Source organism: Pteropus alecto, unplaced genomic scaffold, assembly GCF_000325575.1.
Source record: "Pteropus alecto unplaced genomic scaffold, ASM32557v1 scaffold185, whole genome shotgun sequence".
Lineage (NCBI taxonomy): Eukaryota > Metazoa > Chordata > Mammalia > Chiroptera > Pteropodidae > Pteropus > Pteropus alecto.
The window spans coordinates 11,572,318-11,592,941 of NW_006438088.1; the positions used below are offsets into that span (position 1 = coordinate 11,572,318).

Sequence of the window (20,624 nt, forward strand, 5' to 3'; positions counted from 1 at the left end):
AAGTGTCATAGGCTTGCAATCTTGGGAGCAATAGGGACTATCTTTCCACACTGAATTGGAATTCAAAATCCTGGATGGGCAGCTTGAGGATTGTAGCAGAACTTCAGCAGTGATAAATAATAAGTCATGAGATGAGGTGCGAAGCTAGTTTTGGACAGTACCCCTTAAAGGATATATCAGGGAAGGTATATCCTTCAAATAAAATTCAGACGATGAAGATTTTAGTGTAATTTTGAAGAATATAACTCATATTAGTAGTCCCCCCATCATGTGGGAATAGGGTCATAGAACATGCTAGTACAAGTTTTTAAGCTTTTAAAGGCAAATTCCCTAGACAGATTAAATAGATAGATGATAGATAGATAGATAGATAGATAGATAGATAGATAGATAGATAGATAGATAGAAGAGATAGGTGGATAGATGGATGGATGGATGGATGGATGGATGGATGGATGGATGGATGGATGGATGGATGGATGGATGGATGGAGGGATGGTTCCAGAAAGCATAGGCATTTTCTGCAGATTTGAAACAGTAATAATCTTACTATGAGATTTAAATATTTAACAACTTGCTTAAAGTGAGATAAATGAATAAAGACACTTCAAATGGTTGATACAAACACAAAAATCCATGTAAATACAGATTGCATTACTTAAATATTTTATTATTATATGCATGTGTTTTATATTTATATCAAGATGGTTGAATAGAAAGATGATAGATAGATAGATAGATAGATAGATGATAGATAGATGATAGAAGACAGATAGATGTGATATACAATTTTTAAATTTTTAATTTTATAAAAATTTTAAACCAATCCTTACAGAAATAATTTTTCATATCCTTGAAGAATTACACTCAGAACTAACAGCTGGGTCTCAAGAGGGACATTGACAAACTTGGGATGGTTTCCAGACCCTTTGCATACATCCCAGTTCTTCAGTGTCCTATGAGGTCTGGCTAAAAGAATGAGACCTATAAAGTTAAAGCCAGGAAGCATAAGAAAAAACTGGATCCCTCTTCTGTTGGAACTTTTTTCCAGACTATAAGAAGCTGTCTTGCCCGACTCCTTAACTCCACTCCTTCTTAACTCGCCACCTTGAATTATCTCTAAAGTAGGTTAATAATCATCAAAGGAAAAGACTTTGGTATCTCAAGGGGTCTTTCCTTTTGTAAGGAAGCACTGTTTTTCATCTAACAAAAGGGGGAAGCTAGGAAAGGGAAGGGAAAGAACAAGATGGCAAGGACAATCGACTCAGGTAGTAGTTCCGGCATCTAGTCCCCTACATCTTTGGCTCAGTATCCCCTGCTGTCATCTGTCACTCTAAATCCCCTTCTGCGGTGCCTCACTCAGTCTGCCTCACAAGCGTTCCATTCTCCAAAGTCATTATTTCTCCAATCTGAATATCAGAGATCAATAGCTAAAACAGAGATGCTAACCCACACATCAAACACAGATAAAATGAAGAATGAGAACAGAGAGATGAAGCAATATAATAGTCTTATTCAAATGTGAGATTTGACCCAGTTCTCCTTGTGGTAGAGGAATTTGTTGAGGATTTCAAGATCACACAGGAAAAAAGAATATATGGAAACTGAGGACACGAGTGAATCTATAAGAGAGTACTTTAAAGTCTTTTGGCACGTAAAAATTAAAACAGTACATAATAAACAATAGAAAATAGGGCTATCACTAGAATGTTGTTTTTTGAGGTGCAAGGACCACACGTGTTTTGTTTCATTGCTATAGATGCACCCCTAAAGTACGTAGAAAGATGTCTGCCATGTAATGGTGCAAATGTTTATTTGTTTTTCTGATTAGCTGGATGAATTGCCGATTTAATTCCAATTCAATAGTTTGTGTTTGCAATGCTCATAAAGTACTTTTATTTTATTATGAATTATATTTTTATGTGCTCCTCCATCTAATTATTCAATCCTTTTTAAACTTATTTTTTTGGAGTCTCCCACTTCCTACAGGATCCTGGAACTGTAAAGTACCTTGGATATTTGTGGTGAGAAGAGATTTAGATCACCTCTGTTTGACCTGCTCCTTTCACTAGAGCTAACCATTTTTAACCACACCCTGTTACTCCAGGCACTGACAGGGTTAAATAGCCTTAGTTCAGCCTGTGACCATGTGTAACCAAGCACATCGTTTTAGTCCTTTTTCCACACGCTTCAGTTCTGCCTCTTCTCCATCTCTCTTGTTATTGCCTCCTCTTTTAATGTTGGCATTCCCTAGGTTCCAGTCCTGGTCGTGCTTCTCCTTTCCCTCTATTCTGTCTCCCTAAGTGATCTCATCCATTTCCTCAGCTTTAAATACCAAATATATGCTCCTGAATCCCAAATATGTATATCCAGCCTTGACCTACCTCTTAAGCTTCAAATCTGTATACTCAACCCCGCTACTTGACATGTTTATCTTAATGTTTTACAGGTAAAAACAAACAAAACATTTTAGTAAGTCTAACATGCAACTCCTGGTGTCCACTTCTCTTTTCGCCCCCTATTCATAGCCGGTTTTCTTCCCAATCTTCCCTAGGTCAGTATATCAGCCAACCAACTGCTGAAACCGTGCAGCCGTCTTGGGTTCTGGCCTACTTCCTTAGCCTCCAACTTCAATTCATGAGCAAGTGTAGTTATTTTTATCTCCAAACTATTGAATTGACTTGTCCTTAGTTCCACTCCTTACCTTCAGTTCTAAGCTAGCAATATCTCTCGTCGAGACTAAGGCGGGCAACACACTGCTTGCTCCCTGCTACCCATCTGGGTCTTTGAAGAACTCATTCCCACACAGCAGCAAGAAACTCAGAGTGTCAGCAGCGACTTACTGGCCAGTGGCAGTGACCCCATTATACTGGGCATACAATAAAAAGTTGTCACTGAGACCTGCCAGGCCCTGCATGAAGTGTCCCTTCTGTACTTACCCATATTCACTGATGACCTCTCCTACCTGTCTCCCAGTTCATGCTGTGCTCCACACATGATGTACTGGCTGCCTGACAAGTGCCGAAAAATGATGAGAGCTTTCCGGTTCTCAAGCCTTGGGAACTGCTACTTCCTGTGCCTGCAATGCTTTTCCCTCAGCTACTTTTTGTTTTGGTTTATTTCTGTTTTGACAAGTGACAAACGTATAACAAACATCTGTGTAGTTACCACTGAAAATTAATAAATGTTATCATTTTGCCATTTTCCCTCAGATTTTAACATTATAACAAGAGAACAACATAAAGTCCCTTTCGCTCTTCATTCCCCACCTTCCATTCCTTCCTTCTTATTCAGAACCACTAATGGCTGCTATTGGTTCCCTTCTCCGTATCCATTTCTCCCTTTCTCTGACAGTTCTGACTTAGTTAAGACAGTCACACCTCCTCCACTCCTCAGCACGCCCTCCTGCGCTTCAGCAAAAGCCATGGCCCAGTGGTGGCCAGGAGACCTGAAGGAACGTTTCCTGGGGGCAGGGCTTCATTTTCCCTCAGGGTACACAGTGGGAAACGGAGCATTTCTTGTGCCTCCAACCTGCTCTAACCTCCACTCCAGGGTTTGCCTTTAGAGAACCAGAGCGCGAGCAGAGGACTGGGCTATCTGAACTTCTGATCCAGTGCCAAGAATTAACGGTCTGGTTTGTTCCTCTTGGTTATCTGTCATCTTATCTTGCATTGCTGTCTGCTGGACTCAAAACAACAACAACCTCACAAATTGAAGGAAACAACTTCCTAATGTCTCCACCCCTCTCCTCCCAAAAACAAAAGAAAAAGGATTTTTCCTCTTATATCTAACCATTTTGGGGGTTAGCATATTACTTTACTGTACTTATGTATGTGTTTATTATACTCAGGGCTATGAAAAATTTACTTATACAAGGTTAAGTCTCCATTCAGATGCAAAGTGTTTAAAATAACAATTCAGAACTGACCCCTCTGTTTCTCCTCTCTGCTCGTAGGTTGCGGCATGTTTACTCTCCTGTCATCTGTCACGGCTGCTGTCAGTGGCCTTCTGGTGGGTTATGAACTTGGGATCATCTCCGGGGCTCTTCTTCAGATAAGAACCTTATTAGCCCTGACCTGCCATGAGCAGGAAATGGTTGTGAGCTCTCTGCTCATTGGGGCCTTACTTGCCTCTCTCACTGGAGGGATCCTAATTGACAGGTATGGAAGAAGGGCTGCAATCATCTTGTCGTCCTGCCTCCTTGGACTCGGAAGCCTGGTCTTGATACTCGGCTTATCCTACACAGTTTTTATAGTGGGACGCATTGCTATAGGGGTTTCCATTTCGCTCTCTTCAATCGCCACTTGTGTTTATATCGCAGAGATCGCCCCACAACACAGAAGAGGTCTTCTCGTGTCACTGAATGAGCTGATGATTGTCATTGGCATTCTTTTTGCCTACATTTCAAATTACGCATTTGCTACTGTTTCCCATGGCTGGAAGTACATGTTTGGCCTTGTTATTCCCTTGGGAGTTTTGCAAGCAATTGCAATGTACTTTCTTCCTCCAAGTCCCCGGTTTTTGGTGATGAAAGGACAGGAAGAAACTGCTAGCAAGGTTCTCGGAAGGTTGAGAGCCGTCTCAGATACAACAGATGAACTCACTGTGATAAAATCTTCCTTGAAAGATGAATATCAGTATAGTTTCTGGGATTTGTTTCGTTCGAAGGACAACATGAGGACCAGAATAATGATAGGCCTAACGTTGGTATTTTTTGTACAAATCACTGGCCAGCCAAATATATTATTCTATGCATCAACTGTTTTGAAATCTGTTGGCTTCCAAAGCAACGAGGCAGCTAGCCTCGCCTCCACGGGGGTTGGCGTCGTCAAAGTCATCAGCACGATTCCAGCCACTCTTCTCGTGGACCATGTCGGGAGCAAAACCTTCCTCTGTGTCGGCTCCTCTGTGATGGCAGCCTCGTTATTGACCATGGGCATTGTGAATCTCAACATCCGTGTGAATGTCACGAATATCTGCAGAAGCCATAGTCCTATTAACCAGTCCTTGGATGAGTCTGTGTTTTATGGGCCAAGAAACCTGTCAGCCAGCAATGACACTCTTATAAAGCCCTTTAAAGGGATCACTTCCCACAGCAGAAGCCCACTCATGCCCACAAGAAATGACATAGATAAGAGAGGGGAGATAACGTCGGCATCCTCACCAAATGCTGGACTAACCCAAACTGAATACCAGATAGTCACGGACCCTGCAGAAGTCCCACCTTTTTTGAAGTGGCTATCTTTAACCAGCTTGCTTGTTTATGTTGCTGCTTTTTCAGTTGGTCTAGGACCGAGTAAGTATTTTACTTTTTATTCTTTCCCTCTCACCCCTGATGAATGTTAAGTGTATCGCCTTTGACCAGTGAGATCATACCACTGCTACAGGATCTCTCGTATATAGAACAACTAGAAGCAAGACAGGGATGACATTGCCCCCATGATGTCTCCACTAATGCAGAAAGTATGCTTGCTTGGCTTATATCTGCTTTGTGAAACGTACGAGGCTAGTATTCACCGGAAGGGTAAGCTCACCATTATCTGTTGCATGAGGATACTTGATTTATTGATTGGGGATAAACCAGATCTTGAAAGACATTTATTGCCCAATAAAATATATTGTTTTATGAAAGCAAAGTATACCGGGATAACATTTTTTTAAAACATATTATTCCTGAGTTTCTTCATAGGTGAAAGAAAGCAATCAAGATTTTCTTAAAGACACAATAGTGGATGCATTTCAGTAATAATGAAGAACAAAGGGAATTTTGAGTTGGGAAAGAAGGTTCATTATTTCTTTAAGTATATTTTAGCACTAAATAATGTCCCAGGGCTCTTTACTCTGGTCTATTAAACAGGAAAATGGGCATCAAGTTACTCTTATTGAACATAGTACAAACAATTTACAGAGAGATAGATACAAGGCTATTTTACTTTATCTAGCCAGTCTACTCCAATGACAAAGTTTAAACACTTCTCTGGAGCAAACTCTCCAGTCTCCTAGAATAGGTTATTTCCTGTAGTTCTTTAGTTTTTTCAGCCCCACAACAAAAGTTTAAACCTCTCTGTAGGGAAGTTATAAAGGGTCTTTTGTGTGTCTCACTAGAAAATAAACTCCGTAAATCCTGGGTGGTCTCCCTGTACCACCCTCAACTCCCACTTCTCACCTCTCTATCTGTCTCTCTATCCCTCTCCTCTCTTTCTCTCTCTCTCTGTTTCTCCCTCTCTGTTTCTCTCTTACAGAGTTGGTATTAAAACTTTTGTTAACAAGGATCGATGACAAAACAAACTTGCTCAAATACAGGGACACGTTGGAGGTTAGGAATAGTAAGAAGACGTGGGCTGTGTTGAAGGAGAAGGAATCTCATGGACTAATGTAGGTTTCTGGTGCCAGGACCTGGACAATGTTTCTGGAAAGAAAGTTCACTTAGGACAGTGTTAGTGACCCACTGTTAACTCCTTAACTATTCTTTCAAGTGATACGTATGGAGTGATTAATTTTTTAATAACCAAGAACTATGTTAAACACTGGAGAAACTGTAATGAACAAGAGAGATAAGTCCCTGTCTTCAAGGAGATCACAGTTGAATGTACTGAGCTATATTCCCTGTGTCTGCTTCTTTCTGATCAGCAACCAGGAGATTTGGTTGCTCAGTCTTAGTTAATTAATAACTTGCACGTGGTTGATATGGTCTCTCCTTAAACTCTACTTTCTCATCTTTCAGTCTTCTCCCACTTCTAAGTGAGATCAGTCTGAAGATATTGATTTATTCAAATTCCAGAGCAAGAAGTGGGGTCTGGTTGACTCTACTCTTTGCTGTGCCAAGTCCTAGGTGGTTGTTGTAATCTAATCAGCAGTGACAAGATTGGGTCACATAGTCTAAAACATGGATGACCAGAAGCTGGCCCTACCTCTGGCACTGAGTTGACAGATTTCCCCATAAGGGACTGTGCATGGGCAGTTAGAGTAAATATTACACTACCATCAGCCTCAGATCTCTATGACTTTTTCCTGACCCCTGGCCCTGCTTTTTAAGATTTAACGATGATAAATGCCATTAATGAACAGTTTCCTGGAAACAAATTTCTACCATTATTTCAGGATTCAATTTCAAATGTGAGATACTTGTCTTAGTTGTTTCTGGCTGCTATACCAAATTACAAAAGGCTGGGTGGTTTAGACAACAAACATTTCTCACCGTCTGGAGGCTAGGAAGTCCAAGATCAAGGGGCTGGCAGATTCTTCTTCCTGGTTTGTAGATGGCCACTTTCTTTCTATGTCCTCACATGGTAGAAAGGGTGGCGGGGGATGGGGGGCAGGGGGAGTAGACTGAGGGAGGGAGAGGAAGTGGGAGGCAGAAAGAGAAAGAGAGAAAACTAACTAGTTATTTTGTGTATCTTCTTATAAGGCACTAATCCCATCATGGGGGCTTTACTCTAGTGACCTAATTACCCACCAAAGGCCATATCTCTAAACACCATCACACTGGGGATTAGGGTTTCAACATACAGGGGGACACAAACATGCAGTCCATATAATATTTATGTGTTTACTTGGATGTATAAAGCTAATAAAATCTGAGCAAGCATCTTATATTTTTATTTTCAGAAACTCTTCAAACTTTATCAGAAGGGCAAGATATGAGTGCTATCTTGTATCCAGGGACAGTTTAACCTTGTTTGTGAACTTTTCTATATTAATAAGTACAAGAAATTTTGCTCTTTTGATAAACTTCAGCTGGTAGTTATTGTTCCACTGATTTCCTTCACCGGGATCTTTTTTTTTCTTGTATATTCATCATAAAACTAAAAATTATCTCCTTTTTACATCAGTTTTCTTGATCCAATCTTATAAAGTATCAAGAATCAACTAAAAATCTAAGAAAAGTTTAGCAAAAAGAAAAGGATGCCTTCTTTGCTTTAATTCAGAGAGACTTTCAGGTTGGTGGAGATTATAATATGGCACATATTATAATATGAGAGACATTGATGCTCAGTTTCCAGAACTAACTTATTTATGGTAAGAGTCTTCCCAAGCTCATGCCACCTGCTTGGGTAACTTTGAAAAATGTAGCAAGTCCTCCATCATTAACATATCATTTGATACATTATAATATTAGAACAAGAGTTCCTCTTTTCAGGAAACACAATCTGATTTTGGAAAGAAATACTGGAAGCTGTTTATTTACCTTTTTGAATTACTTAAATAGTATTCTATATGAATTCTTTTAAAATATAATTTAAACTTTAGATTCAGCTAATATTTATTGGCACCTATATGTCAAATACTGTGTTAGGAAGTTTTTACAAACTTTAGAGGTCTTCATTTTACCTTCACAACAAAACTGTGAAGAAAGGGCATTCACCAAATTTTACAAATGATGACACCGTGTCTCAGAGAAGTTACGTGACTTGCTCAGAAAATAAAAACATTTCTTGTCTTCTGAAATTCACTGTTAATCCGTAGCCCAAGACAAGAATAGGCAGACCTGTGTTGGTCTTGATAATAAATGTGAATTATTTTTGGTTAAGTCCTCTCTGTAAAGATATATTAGAAGTAAGGATGAATGAAAATAGTGTGTCATTCTTTATCACATGAGGCTATTAAATGGGCCACCCTGCATTTTATTCAAGATAGAGACAGTCTTTCTTTTCCTAAAGCTCAACTAGAGAAGTAAGCGTGTACTTGTTGTAAGGCTAAGCTACAGGATAACAGAGGAGAAGGATAATGATCAGAATACAGGAATTTTTGATGTGCATGTACTTGAATAACTGAACTTGATTAAAATAACATTTAATGTGTATATTGGTTAGAATTCAAAGACCATATAATAAAAACCAAAATAACAGTTACTTAAGCAGATAGGAGTTTCTTTCTCTCTCATTTAACAACTGAAGCTGAGTAGGTCTAGATGCTGTGGAGGCTCCCAGGGTTAGGCACTTAAAGTCGGCAGTGTCCCCAGACCTCTGTAGCTTTAATATTTAATATAATATTTGGTACTTTAGTATTGGTTTCCAGTCTATCATGATGGCTATTTAAAAATATGAAAATGCATTTTAAAATTTCATCACCCTTTTCTGATAGCTAATTGTCCCTTGAGAATCGGTGAAATGCACAAAGTACACTCAGTTAAAGGCTGGGTATAGAAAGGCCTGAATAAGACGATGTGAGCAATTTTGTCAGGGAAGCAGAATCACTGTGTGTAATGTGGGATAAAGAATTGTTTATCGTAGGGATTAGACCTAACACAACTGTGGGAGATGTTGAGAAAGCAAAGTTCTGAAGTGGACCATTAGGGGAAAAGGAGAAAGTCACTAATCAGAGCCATGAAAGAAAGCTGGTGAAGAACTCTGTGAAAAGCTGTTGCCTCTGCATCTGGCTGCAGCCGGAAGTCTCTGCAAATCAGTAGAGCGGGCTGGTGGAAAAGCTGGACTCACAGCAGGAGAGCAAAGACAGTGGACCCTGCTAGGACAAAGTGGAATCCGAGAGAAGAAACTGGAGCCCATGTCTGTCTCTCACCACATCAACACAATGGAAAACTGGTATCCTTCTCTATAGAGCCCTGACACTGTGCCTGGCCTAGTAGTTGGAGAAGCTGGAGGAGGAGATCTGGGCACAACAGCTGTTCCCCCACACCAACAAAGAGAATCAGCAGATCATAACAATGTGCATAAGCTGCAGTGATGTCTAGGGCCCTGCATCAACCCGGCAAGCATAGGGCTGATGTATCACTTTGGCCTTTTAAGTCTCATGCAAACTTCTCTCCCTGCCAACTCTAACCCAGAATTACACAGGGAAGGGAATTCTGGGAAACGTAGTTCCAGCTTAGCAAAATTGACACAGTACAAAACTGCCAGAGTAATAAAACTCTGGACTAAGGAAGAATAGATGTGAATATGAAAAGAAATATTTGAGGTGAAGGGCCCTGTATTTTGTCTTCAATTGCTTTAATAGATATTTATTTCTTTTCATGAATACATTGTTAAAATATATGACTAGCTTTCATTCCATCTACTTCTGAAAAAGAGGTGAGGTCATTTATTAATGTCTTTTGGCTTTTGTTTCTTTAGCTGTAAAACCAAAAAACACCCTTTCACTAGTACATTATGAAAGCTCTCATATTTATTGTCTCAGGAACATAGTTATGTCCCTTGTGCTGATGACTCTCACCTATCTCCAGTTCTATCATCTCACATGACTTCCAGTTCCTTTTTTCCCAGCAAGTACTGGACTTTTCCACTTCGATGCTTCACTGTCAGCCAAACACAAGAAGGCCAATGCTGAATTCTTATTCCCCTCACACCAGGAGGCTTCCCTTTCCTTTTCTCGGAGGCGGTCACTGTGCTAGTCACTCAAGTTTGATGATATGGAGCCTTTTCCTAGTCCAATTAATGACCAAATGGTCTTGGATTTTCCCTCACAAATGGCTGTTGTGTTTATTCTTTCCTTCCCGTTTCTGCCATCCTAACCTATCGTAACCTTTGTGGTCTCATTTCTAGATTGCTAGGAGACCTTTCTTTTAGCTCACGCCCATTCCAGGCCTTTCTCATGCCCATCCACCCTGCATACCAGTATTCCTTAATTTTCATGATGTCACTAAGCTCACACACCTTCCATGGGATTCTACTACCTACTAGATCAGAGAAGTCAAAAGTCTTGCAAGATGAAAAGATTAGAAATGATCTAGTCCAAGATTTTCTTTTTGTAGGAGACTGAGATCACACAGATTTAGAACTAGAACCCCAGGCATCTGAAGCCAAATTCCATGTTCTTTCTACCACTACATCACCCATCTTTGAGGGAAAAATTTTGTGATTTTCAAGGCCCTCGGTTATCTCACCTAACTCTATCAGGGCATTTGTACAACCCCAGGGGGCACCATTTACACCGTAGTCTGCAGAGTTGTGCTCCAAGGCCACCACTCATACAGAAGTACATGTAGACTCCACATAGACTAGAAAGCGAATGATGCCCCCCGGCACTGTGCAAGGAGGCAATATTTTACCTCTCTGGGTTTCTCTATGTCCCACTGCTCTATACGCAAGTCAAGAGACACAAAGCCCTTATTCCTTCCATTTCTACTCTACTAAAATCCTTCCCATCTTTAAAGCTCAGTGAAATTCTTCTCTCCTCTATAAATTCAGTCCATTTCTTAGAGGTCTTTATTTGTGTGAACTACTAGTTATTAATAATACAGCATAGTTCAGTTCTGGGCTATAAAAAGCCTAAATTTAAAATCAGAAAACTTGTGTTCTAATCTCAGGTCTTTTGCCTACTGGTTGTATGACCTTTAAGTCATTTATCTTCTCTAAATCTATTTTTAATCTATCAATTGGACATAACAATACTTGTTTTATTTCACAGAGTATAGGTGAGCATCATGCGAGCTAATGCGTGTGTGAGTGTTTGAGATGCTATAGAGTACGATATAAATGAAGTTACAGTGTGATAACACAACTTGGTCCTCTCTGATACGGTGTATTGCTTCTTTAGGTTTTGGTTTGTTAGCCAGAATATGGTTACTAGATGAGCTCTTTGAGGAAAGAAATTAGATCTCAAATGTTGCTTCTCTCCCCTTAAGTGAACACTGCATAAATCTATTTGAAAACCATGCAGGAATACATTTTTGTTTCTAAGGGAGGGTAGACTTTAAAAATAGGATGCAGATATAGGAAAAAATCTCAAAGTATGCTATTGTTCTTGGAGTGGCTGACTGGGGATTCTGTCACTGTGCTTCTTTACATGTGTGATGATATCTGGGGGTGGGGAGCAAGCTAAATGCCACGTGAATTAGAAATGCTGGCTACCAAAGAAACTCCTGTTCTTGCCAGACACTATCATGAGTTGATTTTTCGTTTGTGGCTTTTCATTATTTTATTTTATTTTTTATTTTTGCAGAATAATCTCTCATATGGGCATGAGTTCTAAAACTCTGTTTTTGTTCTTTTGCACGGGTTTTAGTAGTGGGAGGCATTCAGGCGTTTTCTTTGTTAAGTCATAATTATTTGGGAATTTCAGAGACAGAGTACCTAAAAGTAGTCCCAGAACTTTTTGAACACCTCTGTGTTTTGCTACAACATGGAGAAGAGAGTCTTTTGAGAATTTCTTAGACCAAAAGCAATACTACTGAAATACAGAATCTCAGAGTTGAAGAAGGTTTGGGAAATAACTCTTCATCTTGTGGTTTCTCCAACTTATAATTGCAATTTGAAGGACCGAGTGGGTATTCCTGCCTGTGGCGAGGAGCCATGCAGCCTGTGACAGAATCCCCAGTCAGCCACTCCAAGAACAAGCAGTTATATCCCATCTGTGGTTTGAAGCTATCTATTCTCCCAGAGCTTTTAGAAAAGATCTAAATAATTGTCCTATTTTTGTTTTTCTTGCTAAGAATTTGTCATTTATGTCCATATTAATGTTGTAGTTTAGTTTTCATCTTTAAAGAAAACATACCATAAGAATTCCATTTCAATCACCAAAATTATATTCTAGAGCTCTGGCATAAACTTAATGAACCAGTGGGAGTTTAAAGAAGATTTCTATTAGAAGCAAGATTTTCATACCAGTCTTTGAATGCATTCTAAAACTTATTAACCTAATGTGATTATTGCTCAGGTATTTTAGTTAGAGAATTGATTGCTTGTCATAAAACAAATTCTTTCCATAAACAGAGGTATAAAGGGAAAAGTACTTTCTGTTCTAAAGCACAATTGAAAGCAAGATTATACCATCTTTATTAAACCTTCTTAACTATGGGTTGGCTTAGAACCACACTCCTTAATTTCTTCTGCCCAAAAAGTGTTTCTATTTTTAGGTTAAACTGTATGCCTATATCATTTTACTTTCTGGTCCTCTGTTTCCCTAACTGTAAAATAAGAGGTTTTCCCTAGAAACTGGAATTTGGGAGGGGGCATAAAGTTGCTATCAAGTAATCTTATGTATTGTATTTATGCATTTAAAATAGTATTCTAAGAAGGAATCCATAAACTTCACCAGCCTGCTAAAGGGATTCATGGCCTAAAGAGGTTAAGAACCTCTGCCTTCCATTTCTCTATAACTAATCCAAAAACTCTTCAATCAAATAAAATCAGGAATATTATATACTCCATTGCTTTTATTGGAGACTATTATTAAACATTCTGTTTCCTATATCTTATTCTTCACTCTAAAATATGTCCAAAATCTTAACCTTACTCTTCACAGTGTGTCTGGGGTGGTCTTGATCATCATTTTAGTTCTTTTAAATAACAATATTTTTCTATCATGATTCAAGCTTCTGGATGTAACTGAAGATTCCTGATATTTTGAGTACTGAGAGCCACATGAAGATTTCTCTTCTACTCATGCTTCAAAAATAAAGCAGAAATGATCCCCAAAACCGAAGGCACAAAGTTATTATCTCATGAGTTCATTTGAGGTGATACTTGTGCAGAAACCCAGCCTTTCTTAAAATAGCCACTGTAACTCAGAAAAATGCGTGTGGCTGTTCTGGTCACAATAATTACCAGGGCCTTTATTAATCCTCAGATTCCTATGTCCATAAATTAATTAACCTTCTCTTCCATGATTAACATATTTTCATTATAAGCAAATGAAAGGAATTTGTCCAAGGTCACATATTAAATTCAGTGATGAGGCTGTGACTGTCATCTTTTAACTACCTTTGTATTCACATATTCAAGCACAACCTTACATTGAAGACTAAGTGGCAGGTGATACCCACTCACTCCCCACTCCTCATCTCTTCTACCAAATAGGCAGGAGTTGCAGCAAGAAAGCATCTTGGAGTGACCCAGAAGAGAAGAGAGAGCGAGAAAGCCTTGGACACTACTCTATTTGCTCACTCAACCAGGACATGTGTATTGCTCACCCACGATGTACTGGGCATGGCACCAGGTGCTAGAGGTTTAGAGACGGCTGAGCAAGAGCCACACCCTGCCCTCATGGAGCTAGTGTGAGGACAGGCAATAAGCAAGAACATGAATACGTGTATAATACAACTTCAGGAAAAGAGAAGTGTTATAATTTAGGTGGAAGTAAGAATGATAAAAGTTAAGAAGGATAAATCAAAGAGCATGCTTGAAGGAGGGTCATTTCAGGTAGAGTGATCACAGAAGGCTTTTCTGGAACGGTGACATTTGAGCCAAAGCTTGTATGAAAATCTGAGAGGAGGGAGTTTTAAGCAAGGAGAATGGCAGGTCAAATGACCTTGACGGGGATATGCTCTTGAAGGTTTAGAAAAACGGTAAGAAAGCCTTCTGAGGCTATATAGGTAGTGCTGGAATTCAGTTGAGGCTTTGGCATCAGACTGCCTGGCCTTGAGTCCCAGCTTCACATGGTAAGACTTTGAGCAAGTCAGTTCATCTCTGAATGCATCAGTTTCCTTATCTAGAAAATTGGGCAATACTGGTGATCTCACAGTGTGATTGTGGATTGTTTGAAGCAATCTGAATAAAATGTACCTACTTTAGAGTGTGATATGCAGCATGGACTCAATATACTTAGTTATTAGTGCTATTAAATGTCTAGCTATGGTCTAGACATGAGATGAATAGTTTTGATAATGCCAGCATTGGCCTCAGCGGGCATTTTACTTATGTCATGTCAGGACACACAGGAAGGGCTCCATAGCCTTATGTGAAATTATGATGCCATGGTCCTCCTCACCTCCCTTCTGTAAATCATTCCAGTTGGGTCAAGACTGAACAAAAATTGATTTGTGGCTTGAAGTATGGTTCAATCCGCACTACCTCCAGTCTGGAGAGCTTTCTAGGAAACCAGAAAATCCCAAGGCTTTGGTGAAAGATGAGAGATGTGACATAGGCTGAGAAACATTCCAATGTCCACTCTTCTAAGTTGGTACAACTTATTTGACTCAAAATTATATCTGAAAAGCTACTCAGCTGAGAATGCAGGGCCATCTCCAATTCAATTGATGACCAAAGAAAGTTCATGTTTTGAATGTACTATAATTTAAAAAAATTATAATATTATACAAAATATTTATTTCTAAATTTCTATTGTTTTCTCCAAATATAAGATCCAGTTCTTCCCTGAGATTAGCCATATCATGGGATTGTTATTCCTACCTTGGTTTAGTAATTGAATGTTTTAAACCTGCCTCTTTACCAAAAATAATTCAAGGTAATTCTTTTATGGTTTTCCTAAGAGAAATATGTGAAAATCTGAACTTGGAATTCGGGAGTTGTTTTTGCTTACTTAATTAACATTAGAGCTTATAAAAATATTTCAATGGATTATCTCAAGCTTAAGAATCACATTAAATCCCTCAGATATGAATGGGCGGTCCAAAGTTAATAATAGTAATAAAAGGTCTTTGTAGAAAAATTACACCACAGCCAAAAGGAATCAAGCTCTTAAGAACTGCAAACTGGATGATATTTTAGCCCACTTGCAAGCTAACAAGTTAGCCTGTCACAGTTTCATGGGTGCCAGCAAAAGACACAGACAGCATGGTCAGAGACAAAGGACTGCTTATTACTCCTAGCAATAGCAATAGCCACAACATCAGCATTTGTATTAATTCCCCAAACCCCAGTGCTCACAGGGCAACATGAGGAAGGCCAGATGACACCTGCACACAGGATGGGTTATCTTAGAGGAGAGGAACCCCAAGCTTAGGGAACTCAAATCTTTTATAACAGACAGTAAGCCAGCCTGATATCCTCCCTACAAAGAGACTTTAATTTACTGGATAGTAAACACACATCTGCTTCAAATGAGACACTATCTCTATCTTATAGGTTGTTTGTTATACAACATCCTTGGAAAGACAGCCTGGAACAAAGCCGGTCAGTGCCTTTGCTCATAAGACATGCAGAAACGCAAGAGACCCTGGCATTGTCTCTCCCTTTAAATATCCTAAAAAAGGCCACTTTTCTGTTTTAGACAAGAAACTGGAATTTTAAGGTTCAAAGATTCTAAAGGCTGGCTTTTTGTTTGATTTGGTTTTATGGAGTTTAATCAGCCTTTGGAGGATGGGTTTCAGTAAGAAACATAAGATTCATCTGCCATAACATTTAAATTTTATACCTAAGCAACTCTAGCTTTTCACAAAGAAATTTCTTGTGTGATGTTTGCACAGCTAAAGATTATGACAATTCCAGGGATGTGGAACAGCACGTTCTAATTCAGAAACTTGCTTCACTCCAAAATATACTGGGTTTAGAGCAGAGAGGCTTATAAACTAGACGGACATCAAATGTTTCAGAAGAGATTTTAATATTCTTCATATTTCATATTTTTTCCTAGACCCCAGGCCCTGTATTCAGAATCATCACAGTTAAAGGCTTTTTCTTTTTTAGTGATCATCCTTTTACACCATTACTTTAGAGAAAAGGAATATTGCATAAGTTATTATTCTTTAAACAGGAGTGTTTCGTTATCAAATGTAGCTACATACAATCATATCTATACACTAGGTTTGTAGTAAGTGTAAATGTCTACCTTTAAGATCTTTCAAACCTTTTTTTTCCTTTTAAATCTTATGTTTCAGTTATTGCCAATATTCACACTACTACTGCTTCTTTTTGCCAGTTAATTAAGTGTAAGTTCATTTTGATTGATTAAAGTGGTGAACCATTTGGTCCTTTGCTGTTAGTCATTAAAATAATGCAAAATGAAACAAACAATAGTATATGAATGGTTTTATACTAAATTTGCATTCAGACAAAAGAGGAAAAACTTAACCGTGTGCCCTGAGCTAATCCAATCTCATTTTCCTCTTTGGAGCTAGATGGTGCAGCAGGAGAACCTAACAGAACCAAAGAGTCTAAAACTGCACTGTATAGCATAAGCATAGCTAAACACATAGTGGAGTGACAGACACCATCAATTCTGTTACCATCAGCAACTGCTCAAATAAAACATCAGTGTTTAATTTTCTTTTCAGTTCAGCAGTATAACCATAGTCCTATGCCTTTGAAAATTATGAATATTGGACAGTAAGGATTTTAAAGAAACTGACTAAGGTTTTACTGCTATCTTAATAAACACAAGGCTTCATTTGTTACTAATTGTTTTCCAGAACTCAATGGTAAGAATTTTTCCAAGGAACATTTGCAACTACGAAAACTATAATACTTTTCTGATCGAAGTCCAAAACATAAGTCATAAAAGCACAACATAAAATATTACATCTGAAATATGACATTCGAGTTATAGTTTCAACCAGAAAACACTAATTCTTGTAGCTCTTTCATTTTTTTGTTTTGCATTTAGAACTCTAGTTCAGTGCTCTGCAAATTAGGATTTGCAAACTCCTAATTCACTTTCCACAGTGCTCCTTCTGTGATACTTCAAATGATATCACTTTCCAGAGCTTCAATTTAAAAAAAAAAAAAAAATCTGTTTTTTAAAATTTCTCCTTCCCTTCTTCCTAGTTATAACTGTTCTCTCACTTAAAAGAAAGCACACCTATTATCCAACAGAAATCTTATTATGATAAATGTCACAAATTATAAAAACCTCAGGAACACTAATTAAAAAGAAAACATTTCTTTTAAAAGAAATTAAAAGAAATGTTTTCTTTTTAATTAGAACTATTGGAATAAGTGTGGTGCAGAAAAATAACTCTCATAACTAGATAATAATTCTTTCATAAGCCTAGATGTTTCCAATAATTCACCTTCAACAAACTGAAGGATGATCTTAATCAAGTTATCAGCTGATATTACAAATAACTGCTGTTGTTAATTGAAAATATTGAATAACACTCCTATTTTAAAATTTCTTCACCTCCCCATCTATTTTCATATTCTTAAGAACAATACATTTCATCTATTTAAAGAGGAGAAAAGTATCATGTTATTCTAGAAGTAAGTGACATTCACTATGGAATGCCTAAATTTAAGTAACCCAAGATTATATTTTTAAGTAAATCATTTCTTTTATAAGGCCAGGAGTGAACAAAACTTAAAGAGACCAAGAGAAGGGAGAATACAAGAAATAAAAATAAAAATAAATTAAAGCTACCACATCATTATTGATGTTGGAGATAGTGGTCTATGTGGAGTATATTTTTTAAAGAACACAATTTTCCCATTTAGAGAAATTTTGAGGCCAGAATTTAAACATCTGGTTGAAAGAAATGGACATATTCCCTTTCAAAGTCACACATTAAGTAGCCCTTTACAGTGGGAGAGCTAGTCGTGTTGCATACAACTTGCAAAGACAATAAAAGCCAGACTATTTGGCTTCACTCCTACAAAGTATAGGACACTGGCTTCTTTGGAAATCAAGTTGTTGACAACTCTGCAGCCCGAATGTGGAACTTCCTCCAAAGTTGCCAGGAGTTCTGCGTTAAAAGTTTCATGACCTTCACGAGTCTTTCAAACCTGGGGCTAGCATGCCAGTGGCTCAGGAAGAGCTCAAACCAAATGAAAAGTGTGTCTGGAGAGCTGCAGGGTTTAAACCTGAAAGCACAAGGAGTGAAATGACAGACTCAGTGGGAAAAACTGTGACAATGGCAGAAATACGGAGGAGGAAGGAGATAAACGTGGTAAATTTCATGTGGTAGGGCTCAGTCATTAACCTAAGTCCATGTCTTCCACTGTACACAGAGACACTTCAACATATTTGTCCTTTAAGATACTGTGTACAGCCATAAACGCTGTCTGCCAGTCTCATCCAGATCAGGCAAGTTCCGACGGGCTGCCCTGGTGACTTAATACCACATGAAATATGAGTTCCAATATTTGGGGGAAATCACCTCCCGGCAAAGCCAAAATTTCCTCAATCCTTGCAGCACAGAGAAGACCTTAAAGACGAGTGCAGACACCGACATTTATAGAAGCACATATAGCTGAGGTTGTCCTGGGATGATGGGGCTCAAGGTGGAATAATGGGGGTCAGAGAGAATTGGTTCAGGACTCGCTAAGCTGCAGTGCCTGCACTCTCTGTATGACTTCACAGCGTCTCTGAATCTCTGTGGATCTCTCACAAGCAAATAGCACAAAACATCTCCAATGGATCTTTCATCAGGGTAGAGGATAATGAGGACAGCCGGAGAGAGCCACCATTCCTTTACTGTGGCATGTGGCAATAACCTGATTTTCCTTGGAGGAGAAATAAGGCCATCTCATTAGAAAAAAACATCCATGGTTTTAAGAAAACTTACACCTGTCATTCTAAATATCAATATATTAAATCCTCAGGTGATGGTTTATCCTTCTGTCCTCCTAACCTATGAATTAAAACAGAGCTTCTCTAGTCTTTCTTTGGTCATTCACAGCTCATTTCCAGGGAATATAGAGGCCTGTAAGATTCCGGCATTCTCTTGCTCCTGAGTCTGCAATGAAAAGACCTTTATTCTTTCACTTAGTTTTATCTTGTTGCAAATACCATTTTAATTTTTTTATTTCACTCTCTCTAGATCTGAAAACCTGTGATTTTTGTATTTCTGAAATCATTGTTAAAATAACAGTGTCCTTATTTTTGACTTGACAGGCTCCATATTAGGAGGTTGGACTATCCTTCTTGAAACACCTGTCAATTTTCGCAACATCCAGTTTGTCTCTTAGATAAATCAAGGCACCAATTTTTGAATTCTTCCCATTAAATCAAAAAAGAAGCAGACGTTTTCAGCAATGACACATTATCTTTTGAACTGTCAGGTACAAGATTTGCCTGACAAGTTTCCATCAGAGACTGAGGGAAGTCTCTTTCAATATTTGGCTCATTGCTCACAGACTGGTTAAACTGCCCAAGGACTTGGCTTGGCTGCTGCATCAGATACACACCTTGGACAGGCTTTCAGTGGGAATCTCTGGCACTCTTAGGCAAACCCTTGACAGTGCAGACAGAGTTCTCGTAACTAATACTTTGTGCAACGGTCCCGTTTTCTTGTGGGCAAGACCCACCGTTTTCTATGACAGCATGATCAGCTCATTCTCTTCTGCGGCCAACATGGCTCTGATGATCTCAGCAATAATTTTCCTAAAATCCCACCAAATAATTTGAAATGTCATCATGATGAAAAGTATAGAGGGGAAGAAGAGTGTTTCAGAGGTGGTGAGGGGATGGAAGTAGATCGAGACAACCTGTGCTAATTCTTTTACTAAAAGAAAATAAAAGTGTCCCTTCCCCCACCTCCTCCTCATAGCTGCTAGAGACTAAGGCTAGGTGTGACTGTCTTCTCCATCCCAGCCCATGTTAAATATTCATGCCAAGAAGGTACAGAGTGGAACTGGTCTGTGGCATACATGGTTCAGCTTCAAAAAATTGGATTTGCATAATTTTATCTTGTATTTGCCCAAGGACAGGTCATTACAAAGGCTTCACCAGAATTGTACAGTTATCATTCTACTCAGAGCCAGATCCTCCATTTGCAAAGATCAAGACAAAGTTACTTGATCATCTTACTGGTCTCTGGGATGGAGTCTGCAAGAATCTAGTGAACATCTTTTGGGGCAGGGAGTGGAGGGAAAAAATGTGGAATTTTATTTTTGGATTCCTCGTCAGTTAGAACAACAATAATCATGTTCTTTTTGTTATGATTACCTTCCAGGCCCTAAAGGAAACCCTATATAGATTCACTTGGAGAAGATAATCAAGAAAAATGTTTTCCAGCCCTCTTCCATAATTTAATTTTCTTACTTTCAAACAGC

At 38.7% G+C, this 20,624-nt stretch overlaps 1 protein-coding gene across 1 annotated transcript in view; it reads left to right on the forward strand.

The window, feature by feature from the left end:
• SLC2A12 (solute carrier family 2 member 12) overlaps window positions 1–20,624 on the forward strand; it is a 46,078-nt gene that overhangs the window by 15,345 nt on the left and 10,109 nt on the right. Inside the window, exon 2 of the mRNA XM_006915399.2 lies at window positions 3,956–5,296. Coding sequence (XP_006915461.1) covers window positions 3,956–5,296 — 1,341 coding nt within the window. The remainder of the gene's footprint in view (window positions 1–3,955; window positions 5,297–20,624) is intronic.